We start from the raw sequence: 13,949 nt of genomic DNA, 5'->3' as shown, positions 1-13,949 counted from the left end.
TGCAGTTGTTGAAATGTCAATGTGTAACATTGTTATATGTCTTATTGGTTAATGTAAGTGTAACATTGTTCTTAACCTTAATTTTAAATATATTTATTACTCTATAAATTATTTTTTAACTTTAAAAATAAAATCTTGCTGTTCTTTATTATTATTATACACTGTATAATATATTCATAGTATTTCAATATTTTGATTATTTTTAAATATTCATAAAAAAATAATCATTACTTTGAAAACAATGTTCTTAAGTAATTAATTAAATTGTATTCTTTTATTATTTCATGTCATTAAAATAAAATAAATATAAACTTTCTAAAAGTTAGAATTTTTCAGATGTTTTATCCAAATAGTTCTCCATAAAAATAAATACTACATAGGTAATCTATAGTAACATTCATCAAAATGTAAAAATTATCTTTATAATTTTATTTTATCTCAAATTCGTTAAAAATACCAAAACTTATTAATATGTATCAAGTAACAAAGGACTAAATTCATTATAAAATATAAATGTAAAAACTAAAGTTTTCTGATTTTATTGTAAATTGTTTCTTTAATTTAACGACAACATTTTCCTCGGATACATTTTTATTTTTGTGTTGACTGGAGCGATCTTGTTCCATCTCCTTCAACATAAACGTGTACTTTATTCAGGGTGGTCTATTTACTATTAGTAATTCTAGGACAAATTCCAAATAGTTCAAGAAAATACATGTATACAATCATTTATCACGTGTATTATAAATTATAATATTATTTGGAACTATTTATGTTACAGTAAATCTCTAACCAGTAATCACAATATATACAATTTTTAAATAAAACAATTATTATAGTAATTCATTTAATTATTAAAATATTAACATGCTAATATATAAGTCAGAGTAGGAATACAACGCAGGTATTTAAATTACATAGGTACCTAATCCTAATATTTGTATATTTATTAGATAAATAATGACACCAGTCTTATTTTACACTGAAAATCAATGAATGAATGAATGAATAAAATATGAATAATTAATTAGTTGGCTTGTGTCGCTTGTGATGTAACTTGGTTAGATTTATGTAAGCGATTTTTACCTGTACATAACTTACATACTATACGTGTACCTATATACGCTTAACACTCAGTATTTGCAACGTTTTAAAATTTAAAGGAAAAATGTAATAAACCATAAGTAGGTACCGATGAATTTGCTCAGCACTTCTTCCGTACCCACTTATGGTTTATTACATTTTGCCTTTGAATTTTAAAACGTTGACACATTTTACCTTATGCAAAAAAAAGATATGAAATATTGCATTTTTAAATCGAAAAGATTTTTTGAATAATTTAAACATTTTAAAATAATGTGTATCGCAATCAGTGTACAGTATACAATATACACTGGTATAACTATAGTTTTATTAAATATAATATATATAGGCATATAAAATATTGACTTGGTTTATTTGTCGCTCATAGGCAGATAGTATGGTCAGGTAATGTGGTCTTCTAGGTAATATACGCTCATTAAAATATTTTCTGTGTCAACGTTTTTTTTAACTGCAGTAATATATTTAATTACCGATTAATTTTTTTTTATTATTTACCTATTTTGAAAAGCATCTAAATAGATTTACCCGTTTAAACAATCTATTAATTTTTGTCGGGTACCTCCACGTGGAATTGAAATCACGATAATAGGAACAACAAAAATGAGAAATAATAATAGTTTTACTAAAATATACAACAGTATAACGAGGTAAACAAAAACATTAAGATATTATAAATGTCAATAGCGTGGTCATTCGTTGTTTGCACCAGTCCAAATAAATTATAATATTATTAAAAGTTATTAAAATACCAACGCAATAACAATTTGGATGGCACCCTTGGAAATTAAAATTTAAGCACAGTCATATCAATCGTGTAGTAGGTAGATGGTATTGTAATTGGATACCGGTATTATATGGATCGCGGAAAAACGTCAACCCATAATATAGTATATACGGTATCAATTTGGTATTGAACGGTATGTCGGTAGACCGTTCAAGCGGTATTAGAACAATAACCGGTATACCGAAATAACCGTCAACCCTATCGTGGAGTAGGTGTAGTAAAAATATAAATGTATAATGGCGGCTGAGAAGTACACATTTTACGTTCGTTGTACCTTCATACATTTGAGTGCGGTAAAAAATACAAGTTTGTGTGTACAATACAGAATATGTATTGTTCGTACACACATATAGGTACATTATTATATTTTATTAGGGTGACAATCAATTATAGATTTTAATTATGTAAATATTCGTTTTATAAAAATATGTATTATATTATGTATTATATTATTACACACCTATTATATAGGTATAAAACTATAAAGTAGTGTTCTTATTGAATCTCTGTTCGCTCCGCCGACATGGTTGGTGATGGGGTAATGGAATAATATGTGCAGTATTGTGTACATAAAGTATGTGACAGAGAGGGAGAGAGAGATAGAGAGAGAGAGAGAGAGAGAGAGAGAGAGAGAGAGAGAGAGAGAGAGAGAGAGAGAGAGAGAGAGTGATTGAGCAGGAGAGAATTGGTAGTCACACGGTCATCGTTTCTCGTTTCCGCCGTCCCTGCAGGCAACATCAAAAATAGAAAAGCTCGTACGGCGGTCGCCGCCGTCGTCGTCGTCGTCCTCGTCGTAGTTTGTATATTATGCATCATGTACCCGTAACGGAGCGCGAGGAGGAGAGTGTTCACAAAACGATGTCATGACGCCTGTGCGCTAATTGCTTGTCGTTTTCCATCGGGGGAAAAAACATTATAATAATAAGTAATAACAATATATTATGTCAATATTATACAGAGGTACATCTCTATACTATTTTCTCACGGATCGCACACAATATTGTTATTTATTGTATCACAATTCACAGTCGAACGCACGACCGCTGCACGTCCACAGGTAAAACACGCTGGTACTTACCTAGTACCTTTAGAGACGTGTGCAATATTATCGACGTAGAGTGTCGTAACGCTGTATAGTCGATCTATATATTTTATTATTGAGACCATCTACCGATAACAACTACCGATGAATCTACTTGTATAATATGTTGAAACATTCAAACTTCTCCAGATACTTCCTCGGTACACGTTGATGGTGAAGATGACAGGAAACATGACAGCAGTATCCAAATTATTATCCAATGACGTTTTCGTTGATACGGGCACGGAGAGTGAAAGAAAAGCCGATCGGCGTCGACGACAGTTTGCTATAATATGCACCAGGGACGTGGACGACAACGACGTTGGCTTACCCGTTTGACGTTTTCGAGACGAAATAATATATTATTTGAGTGCCGCGAACTAGTGCGTGCGTGTTTGTGTGCGCTGCGCTCATAAATGCGGTGCATTAACCTCGTCGGAGATGGTCGCGAAAATGCCCGTAATACGCGTTGTGTTAATACTTAATATGGGATATTTTATTATTACACTAATAAGTTTCGTTAATCACTTAAGGTGATTTATATGCATTTTGAAATTTTAAACTGTTTGTACATCTTAAAATACTTATAACTCGCTTTAAAATTAAAATGTAATAAAAAGTCTATGTCATTGTCTAGATAAAAATCTCACCTTTAAATTTTATTAGAGGACAATTTGCTTTAATTTTTAAATTAACCGAGATAAACGTGTTCTGCTGAGCGTAAAATTTGCTACGTTACACACTTGTAAGACGGAGACAACAAATGTCACTGTAACGTCCCCTTAAGCACAGTGTTTTTACACAACCATGCCGTTTTCACTTTTTTAACCAAAAATAATCTGAACTTTGTTTTTTTTCCTGTGTTCTTGCAATATTACTTTTACCTCTGCGGCTATATTACTACTATTTATTAATACTACTACTTATTAGTACCTACCTACCTTCGTGATTGGGATCAATCGTTCGATAACGGCAAAACGGTCACATTTTCCTTGCAACAATCAGAAATACTCGCGATTACGTGATATTAGATTTTGTTCAGACACGAATTTAACGCGAAAAAATAAGTGACTATAACGCATAATATGACGTTTACGTGAATGTGACGTAATTTTGCTGTGGATTTTGCTGTTTTAGTCGTTTTAGATAGTTTGCATGAATCATAATTTGTTGCTCACGATTCGAACCATTAAGCCATTTAAGCTATTTTGAACTTGGGAATTTGCGCGTTGTAGAATACAGTTTATTCGATATCCGTGGTAAAAATGTATTTTATAGCGTCTTTTTATACGGATTACTTTGCCACATAGCTACTTATTATTTATTGGTTGTTAAACGTATGAAACGTGTTCACTGTACAAAATATATAGTTGTTTATAAATATTTGTAAAATCATAAAATATCTATCATAATAAATAAAAATAACGGTAAAATTAAATATCTAGGTAAAAACTAAAAAAGTATAAAAATATAAAAACTTTATATTTATAGATCGTAGCTTCATATATACATTTATAACAGATACACTAATTTTCTTAGTAAAATATTGTTATTAATTATTTTCCAATTAAATAATTTTAAAAAAACCTGGGGAAGTCGTTCTGTTGTTTGTAAGTGTAGAGTCTTTGAGTAGATTACTGCAGTACTTACATGTAATAGATGTGATGAATTTCAATGAACCATATAATTAATATCAATGTACACCAAAAACGATTTTGTTTTCAGCTGAGACAGACTATTGCCCAAATACCTATATTTTATTATATATTTATATTGTAATTAGTAATTCATTTTATATTGGGTTAATACCACTGTAGGTTGGACTAATTTTTGCACAAAACAAATCACATAATATAATATTATACATATAGAAATTATTATAATATTATTTATCATTAGCTGTAATTAAAAATATATAAAGATATACAGGGTGATTTTTTAAGCATGCTCACCCCCATTTTCCATTTAATGATACTTTTATTCAAATTCTGTTTTTTGGCATTTTTAAGTAGGTATAATGAAAGGCCATAATATTTTCAATTTCCTGATATTTTTTGTATTACTTAGGGAGTGTCCTGTGGCGATATAAACTTCTATTTTTTTTATTAGAATCCCCCTTTTTACTGTAAATTATTTAGCGGGAATTTTCTTGAAGATTTTGATGTAAGTATCTTACCAATTAGTTTCTGAGTTATTTAAATGTTTTTACTAAGGATAATTATATTTAAATATGGTTTTGCAAAAATATTAACTATATTAATATTGACGTAATACCTATTAGATGTGGTAGTCATTATACTTAGATAATTTTTACAAATTATTAATTACATTGATATATCAATAGTAATAACTAACATTTTCAAATCATCTTTACCCATATCTAATTAACCCATTATCATACACAAAGTTATAGAACTAAAAAATTACTCGTTCAAGTTTCGATTTAAACACATCAAAATTCTCAAAAAAAAATATCTGCTGAATAATTAAAATTGAAAAAGAGGGTTCTTATTTGAAAAAACAGAAGTTTGTATTGTCACACGATCATCCTTATTCCTTAAGTGGTACAAAAAATCTCAAGTATTCGAAAATACGGTCTTCAAGTGTATTTACAAATTCCATAAATCAGAATTTGATTAGGTATATGTATAATCGAAGCATAAAAATAGAATGAGCATGCTTAAAAAATGAGCCTGTTTAATAATGGTATAAAACGAATAATATATAATAGTCAATACCGGTGTACCTATTATATACTATAGTGAGGTTTGTGGTATAAACATTAAACAGCATACAATATTAATCTAAATATTTTAAAAATGTCATCGTGTAATGAATTTGCATTAACATATACGCAGTAACAAAAAAATCGTTATATGAAAAATCAGCTCTTCAAAACGTTATATATAACGTTATAACGGAGAATAAACGCAATCGATAAACGAAAGAAGAAAATAATCTAATACCATTAAACATAATATATCATTAATCATAATTTATTTATTTATAAGCATTTAAAGTTCAAATTTTGACAAAATACGGAAAAATCACGAAAATTAGCAAATTATTTTGAGTTGAGAATTCATAAAAAATTTTCTTTTTAAATCTAAGATTTGAAAATGAAATATAAGATTACTCATGAGTTTGTCTACCTTTATATAAAAAAAAAATGTCTACAAGAAACTTAAATTAAATTTTTATAAGCGTCTGAAATTTATATTTTTACAACATTTGATATTGACTCGATTTCTCATGTAACAATTGTCTTATTTTCTTATAATTAAAAAATGTATGACTGTAAATACTTGAAAATTTCACTGAATGTTTATATTAGCATTTTCTATACACCATAAAATGTTGAAAATATTTTTACTTATTTTGAGCTGTTTACGGACATTGTCAGTTTTAAATTTTTTTAGTTTTTTTTTCTATAAATATCAATAAAATTTTATTTGTTGGGTAAAAAAGCGTGAAAATTTAATATAAGGCTCCTGATATATCGTTCTAATAGTGGTTGAAAAATATTAAAAATACATAGGCACATTTTTTTTTTATAAGCATTTAAAGTTCAAATTTTAGCAACATTTATCAAATTTATAATTTATTAATTATTTCGTAGTTAAAAATGTATAAAATGTTTAACTTTTATGGCTAAGGATTGAAAATTTAAAACAAGGCTCCACGTAAATAGGTTATATATAAATTACTTTATTCACAATAATATCATAGGCTGACTGACCGTTTTCGCTCAGAATCGTTTTTCTTATACAATGATATTATATCATTGAATTCAAATTTAACACGCCATCCATTACAGTAACCCACTTGTAACCTACTGTACAACAGAGCGACATCCACTTATCCACCTTTTTTAATATTAATTTTGTCGATGAAAAATTCAGTTAATATTATGTAAAATATTACAAAGAAATTAATGTGTTTATATACTAGTAACTATAATGACCTCGTATAAGAGAATAAGATAGGTACAAACCAAAGTCTGTATGTATTTGTTCCAAATTTAGTTGAATTATTTTTTACTGACTTATATTAGGTACATATTGTATATATTATTGTGATTAAGTCAAACTAATATGCAAATTTTTAACTTTTGTATACCTAGTTTCTATAAATATAAGTTTTATATCTATAAATAATATTACTTAACTTAATACAGTCAAACAGGGGGATAAATATTTTTACATTATTATTTTATGTTTAATTATTTGATGTGATGACGGTATGTAATTATGTACCTAATAGATACTTAAAAAAATATATTTGCAGCCATCCCCCACCCGGACATGGCAGATACCCACGGGTGCCCACTAAAAATTCTGCCAAAACTACACACACGTGTTTACACCTACAGTTCCCTCCCCCACAGTTTAAAAACCACCCAATAGCCTAAGTTGCCGCGGGTTAACTAATAAAAAAACAAAAATATATTTTAGGTACTCGTTAATTTATGGGTTAGTTAGTATTAAAATGTACAATAAAAATAAGTAAAGTAAAAGCAAACATTAATTTTAATACGCATTTTGTTTAATTATAACGATTATTTTTTCGATATATTTTGCCTCTTAAGTTAGATTATAAAATAAATAATTTTTGAACTATTTTAGACGACGAATCATGAACCGAAAAATATGTTGCACATTTACTTACATACAAAAAAATTAAAATAGTATTAATTATTATTATTTGTATTTTGTATTTTTGTTCAATATTATTTCTATAATTGGTACCTATAGATAGATATATCTAGGTATTTTCAATTTTTAGTCAAATATTTATAACATTGACGTCATATATTAATAATAATAATAATTCTTTATCGTTTAATATAATAAGTAATAACTATCGAGGGAGTTAATATTGTAAATGATCTTCGAGAATTATTAATACCATTGATTATAAATACTAGTATTTAGGTATAATCAATGTTAATATTATTTTGAGGTTACCTATTATTTCATTTAAATGGTTTTGTATTATATTTCAAACAGGTGGATATACCTAGAGTAACAATGTTTGATGTTTATCAAAATAATTTGTTTTATTTCTTGTGTCCAAGTTGTCCAACAATTGAAAAGGCGTATTTAAAATATTTTTTTATGTAATTATAGGTACCTATGTGGCTATGTATGTTCTTTTGGGTACGAAAATTACTGAACAATTTAAGTTGTTTCATTATTTCAAACTAGAACTCGTGTTCAAGCAAATTATTTAATTACTTTCGTAATTTTTGAAGATTATTGGTGTTTGTTTGTATTATAGTGCTATGGTATATTAGTACTAATACTATATATTATAATTCACTATCTACAGCTGTTTAAAATTCCGATTTTACGTTTCTACTAGGTATATTAGATGAGGACTTTAATTTATTTTTTGATTATTTTTTGTCAATATGACTATCTGAATTTTATTAGACTCTTCATTATTGATCCAGTTTTTCAATAAATTGACGATACTGTGAAGCTTATAAAGTTTAATTATTAAGTTGATTCGTCGGTGATATACTTATGTCAGGCGAAAAATGTTAAAAATTTGCTGAATAAGTTCGTGGAGAACTCTTATGGCAGCTGTTTTACTTGCTTTGGAGTGGATTTTCTTATATATATTTTTTTAAAGTTGTATAGGTACCTATCGTTGGTTTTTTTACACTTGGACTCTACGACGCGTATTAATTATTTCTTTTACATTTTCATAATTTTTTTTTATCTTTGAAAAAACGTCTTTCTTGAATATTCGAATGCAGCTTTAACAGCTTTAACTGTTTCAGTTAAGTTCATCTGAAGGAAAATAGTTTTCGTTAAATTAGAATGACACTATGACTTTATCGAAACATATATTAATATATAATATAATATAGATACCTATTTTAGACGTATAGTATAGGTACCTAAATACATTTTCCAAGGCAATAGTTTGTTTGATGTTTTTCACAAACTCATAATATTCTTTCAACATTCAACTATACACTTAGCCATAAAACCTTATTTTTTCGCTACACATATAGCCAGCCCTTATTTTTTTTTTTTATAAAATTTTCATTACTTATGTTTTTGAACATTGAGATTATGTGTTCTAGAGTGGTTTTTTGTTTCTCACACTTCTCTTTGTATACCATTTCTAAATTATTATAATGAGAATAAATTGCAAGTTGCAGCTTTATTTTTATTTTATTTAGGGAAGCACTAAGGAAATATACTTATATGATTTGTACTAGTTTTTTTTACAAAAAGTTGGTTTTATATATTTAATATTATTTAGAGTATCTATAAAGTTATCAGTCAAACTCTCGTATATTATGATATACTGTAGGACATGCTAACAGATAATTATCATCCAAACCCTGTACAGCGCATAGGAATTGGTGGTACATCGCATAAAAACGACGAACTCAAACCGTATATTTTTGTAACCATATGTGTGGTGCGTGAATTAGTCGGTACTCCCGACGGGTGTCGTGGTGGAAGGGGTAGTAGAATCCTCCAACTACACACACACCCCGATACATACACAACAGGTGTGTCGGGAGAAAACGGCATCACCCTCCGACCATGACCACCCACACCACTAGTACCACACCACCATTCGACGGATATAGTCCTTGAATGGATGATTTTCCGACTTTTATCCGAATCGTGTCCATAGCAACGAGACCGACAAAATAGCAAACTACGTATATAATAATAATAATAATAATATATATATATATATATATATATAATAATTTTGTGTGTGTGGCGCGCGTGTATAATAATAATAATGTTACATAGCCCGTCAGAGTCTCTCGTCATGTCGCGCGTGTATTAAACGTGACGTAAGCCGCGCGTGCTCGAGTCTGCCCGCTTGTCTACAGCTCGCCTCCCGTCCGTCGGCGCGGGCGTACGTATTATATACACTCTCGGCACCAGCGTCGGCGATACTGCAGGTGGTACAGTCGATGTCGTCGGACCACTCGCGATTATATGCGCTTTTATAATAATAATAATACTTATAATATGGCAATAATATAATATATTGTATAATACACTTATTGGCAAGAGATTTTCACGGCAGCGGCGACGGCGTCGGTTGCCTCAAACACGAGGGGTGCGTAATCGCGTCGAGCTTTTTTCGATTTTTTTTTTCGTATTTCATTTTTTACGCGCAAATCCGTCGCCGGTTAATTTTAGTATTCCTCCGGCCCCTCTAACTAATACCGCGAGACCGCGGTACCGGTATACTATAAATAGGTAGGTAAATTATAATATTCACAAAATCCGGATGTCGCTCGACCACGTTCCGATGGAATATCATTATCGTCAGTCACCGATGACGACGAAGTGTCCAACATGAAGTGTAATGACTGCGAACGCCGTTCACGGAGATGACGACGATCGGTCACTAAACGAAAACGCAGCAACAGCCGCGCAACAACTATTGGCCGCCGTCAAAGTCGCCACACCGGTAAGAGCCGTTGTCTTCGGGTGGTACTTTCGATGGTTTTTTTTAGACGTTTAGAAGGAGAAGGAGGAGGAGGACGAGTAGTAGGAGAAGGATTGAAGTTTGAAAACAATCAAGAAATGTATCTGACCGTCTGATTATTATTTTAGGAAATTAATTTTAATTTCGTTTCCAGCAATAATACCAAGAAGGTGTGCGTAGAGTTTTTTCAATTCGGGTGCAACATACATTTAAATTAGATTTTTACCTGGTTACTTCCTCTTATTTAACAGGAATATAAATTGTATTCATCATATAAAATTCATATACACGAATAACATATATTTTAATTTCCGTTAAAAGTTAAAAAATTAAATTAGAGTTTTAATTCGAAGAAAACTAAATAACTTTTTAAAACATTTCTCGAAAAAAATTTAAATACTTGGACGTATTTGGAGAACACATTTTTTATAAATAGACGTAATAAATATTAAGAAAACATTAGAAATTAAAATTCTTCCCAGTGGGCTACAACTCAACCATAAACCCACGCTTTTATGAATATTTGTAAATGATAATATAAACAATAAAAATTGTGCAGTTAAAAAATTAATTTCAAAAAGAGGAATGTACAAGATATTTTACTATACATAGTAATTACCTATAATATTATATTAGGTACATACCACAACACATCTTAATTAATATTTATTTTATTGTTTTTCTCTTAGCGATACAATTTAAAGGTATTATTATTTGTTCACGATAAGAACTTTAAGTGTTAACAATTTGTTGATTGTTCAAATGTTCAAGTAGTCTTAAGAGGATGTTAGTGCACTATTTGTTTTCTCTCTCTGACCCACGCGCAACATCGACAATGCATTTACGCAGAATCATTTTTTCTACGATTTTAAGTAATTTTAAAATAAAATCACTCATTACAAAAAAGATAGAGAATAATATTTTTGAGGGAATGACATCGATTTTATATTTTGTTGTTATTTAACTTTGTATATGACTTTCAAAATAAACAAAAAAATTATTGTAAATTTAAATTATGTTTAAATTGTTTTGAGACAATATTCAGACAAATCAATATGCCATTCCCTCAAAAATATTATTCTCTATCTTTTTTGTACTTAATGGGTGATTTTACCCTAAGATAACTTATAAACATAGAAAAAATGAGTCTGCGTAATTGCGTTTTGTCTATGTTGCGCGTGGGCCAGAGAGAGAAAACAAATAGTGTGCTGACATCCTCTTAACAGTATTAAAGATTCATATAGTATGAGTAAAAGAGGCTGGGATGCCGTAAAAAGTCACAAGAGTTTCATCAATTACTTTTTAAATAATATTATTAACTTTTGTGTTAATTTAAATTATTTATCATAATATTATATACTTGCTGTGTATAAATTAATGTATTATATTAGTTTGAAAATCCGCAATCGGATTATCGTTAAATGTTGGTTAAATAAATTTTATTAAGCTTTGTGTTGCACATATGTTTATGAATACCGCTCTAAAATATTAATACAAATTTATTATTATCAATTATAATTTATAAAATTACAGGTGTCCGGTACAAATTTTTGTTCATATTTCTAATGATACATTTTTAGATATTATTATATTATTACTAAAGTGTGTTTTAAGCGTGTGATCAGCTAAACAATGCAATGTTTAGTAAGTACACACAATTACAAACGTATCGATATTCCAATACGAAATATTGGTGTTTTACACTTTTACGGTTACATAATAAAGTATGGACCATGGACCATAGTTGAGCAAAATTACTATTTGAGATGTCTCTTTCGGATAGAAAACATGTTTTCTCCACAACCCTGGCGGGGCGCTGTTTCCGTTCTCGGAAACGCGTATGTAGTTTGTGTAGGTACCTATTTATAAAATAACATCTTTCGCGGGATATCGCCCTCTCACGTCGTTATAACTTTACCCGGTAATGAACGGGGGTCGGGGTGTGGTTCATTGGCTCCTATATAGTATGACATCTCCGGACTTACGTCATCACGAAATGAGCAAACCAACGAGAGGACTCTATGTGTAGGGGTCGTATTACTTATATAACTATTATAACGACTAGTTTGCTTCCCCTCGGCCGTTCATCGGAGTCCCATTAGCAAAGACTAGAATATCATATAATTATATATTTATGTACCTACTACCTATCGTGTTCGGTAACAATCCGCATATGTACCTATATTTTATTATTTTATGTATTTACAATTACGCGCATAATCATCGCAAAACGCCGGGACGACGGACGCGTTTTATTGGCCAATTAAAATTTCGATTTATCCTCGTCCTCGCCGTTGTCAATGGTGTAGAGCACCCGTCGAGTGTATTTTAGTCTTTGGAGATATCGTATATGTGCGCGTGTTTCGTCTTGTATAATATTATCGTGTACCTACCTATTGCGCCGCTGCTGGCGTTTGTTACCGATGTCGTGGTATGGGGGATGGTAGGGGTGGACGGGGTGTGTGATGGAGGCAGAGGCGGTCGAGGAAACGTGACGACAATATTATTATTGCGAACGTCATTTTCGCCACCAGACGCACGCCATTTGTTAGGAAGTTGGCCAAAAAATACATTTTCTTTACCGCCACGCGCCATCCCCGGTCTAGTAAAGACGACGATGAAGAGGGAGTGAAAATCATTGCCGGTTGTTAAAGAATTAAAAAAAGATCTAAAATAATTTATGTGGCCAGACGTCACACGTTATATACTCACGTTAATTTTCGTTTTAAGCACACACACACTTACATAATATATATATAAATAATTATAATGTGTATACTATAATAACGACGGTGTTTTAAAAATTAGATTTTTATTATATTTTTTGTTGCAGGATACGAGAACACATGTAGTGGTTGAGCTTTATGATACGGAGCGTTCGTATGTCGAATCTCTACACACCTTAGTGAACGTAAGTAATAGTTTAAACTTCTTAAATACAGCTGCAGCAATAGGTACCATAGTTGCAAGTACTCAATAGGCAATAGTGTGAAGTATTACGCAATAATATTATATAATTATAGTTAAAAAGTAATAGCAAAATCAAATAAAAGAAGATATTATATAACCTTCCCCTTTCCTACACACCCCAACCCGACGACTACCACAATCGATGAACCGGTCTATGACCTCAATACAATGTTGATATATTTAATAATATCATATCCCTGTGTACTTACTTGTTGATGAGTAAATAAACAATTATTTTTAAATCTTTGTATAATAGGCAAAATAAAGATAATACCTGTAACTACCTATACCTACCAAAAAAAATGTATTACTGTTAACCTTATGATTTTACACAAGTTTGACTAATATATAAACTTTAATAAAAATGAAATTAGTACAAACTAGGATATGATGCTTACAATTTATTTATTTTGTTTGGATATATGTAGAATTATGGCTATAAAATATAATATATATTACATCTATTATACTTAAATAGTATATCTTTCAGTGTCTTAAGAGGAATGTTAAGTTTAAATTATTTCCCCAATA

The 13,949-nt window shown here is 30.0% G+C and overlaps 1 protein-coding gene across 1 annotated transcript in view; it reads left to right on the top strand.

The window, feature by feature from the left end:
• Positions 1 to 13,949, top strand: part of LOC132948494 (rho guanine nucleotide exchange factor 17) — a 78,506-nt gene that overhangs the window by 25,258 nt on the left and 39,299 nt on the right. The window contains exon 4 of the mRNA XM_061018983.1: positions 13,282 to 13,359. Coding sequence (XP_060874966.1) covers positions 13,282 to 13,359 — 78 coding nt within the window. The remainder of the gene's footprint in view (positions 1 to 13,281; positions 13,360 to 13,949) is intronic.

The sequence above is a fragment of the Metopolophium dirhodum genome, chromosome 7 (genome assembly GCF_019925205.1).
Source record: "Metopolophium dirhodum isolate CAU chromosome 7, ASM1992520v1, whole genome shotgun sequence".
In the NCBI taxonomy this organism is placed as follows: Eukaryota; Metazoa; Arthropoda; class Insecta; order Hemiptera; family Aphididae; genus Metopolophium; species Metopolophium dirhodum.
This window is presented reverse-complemented; position numbering and strand designations above follow the sequence as displayed.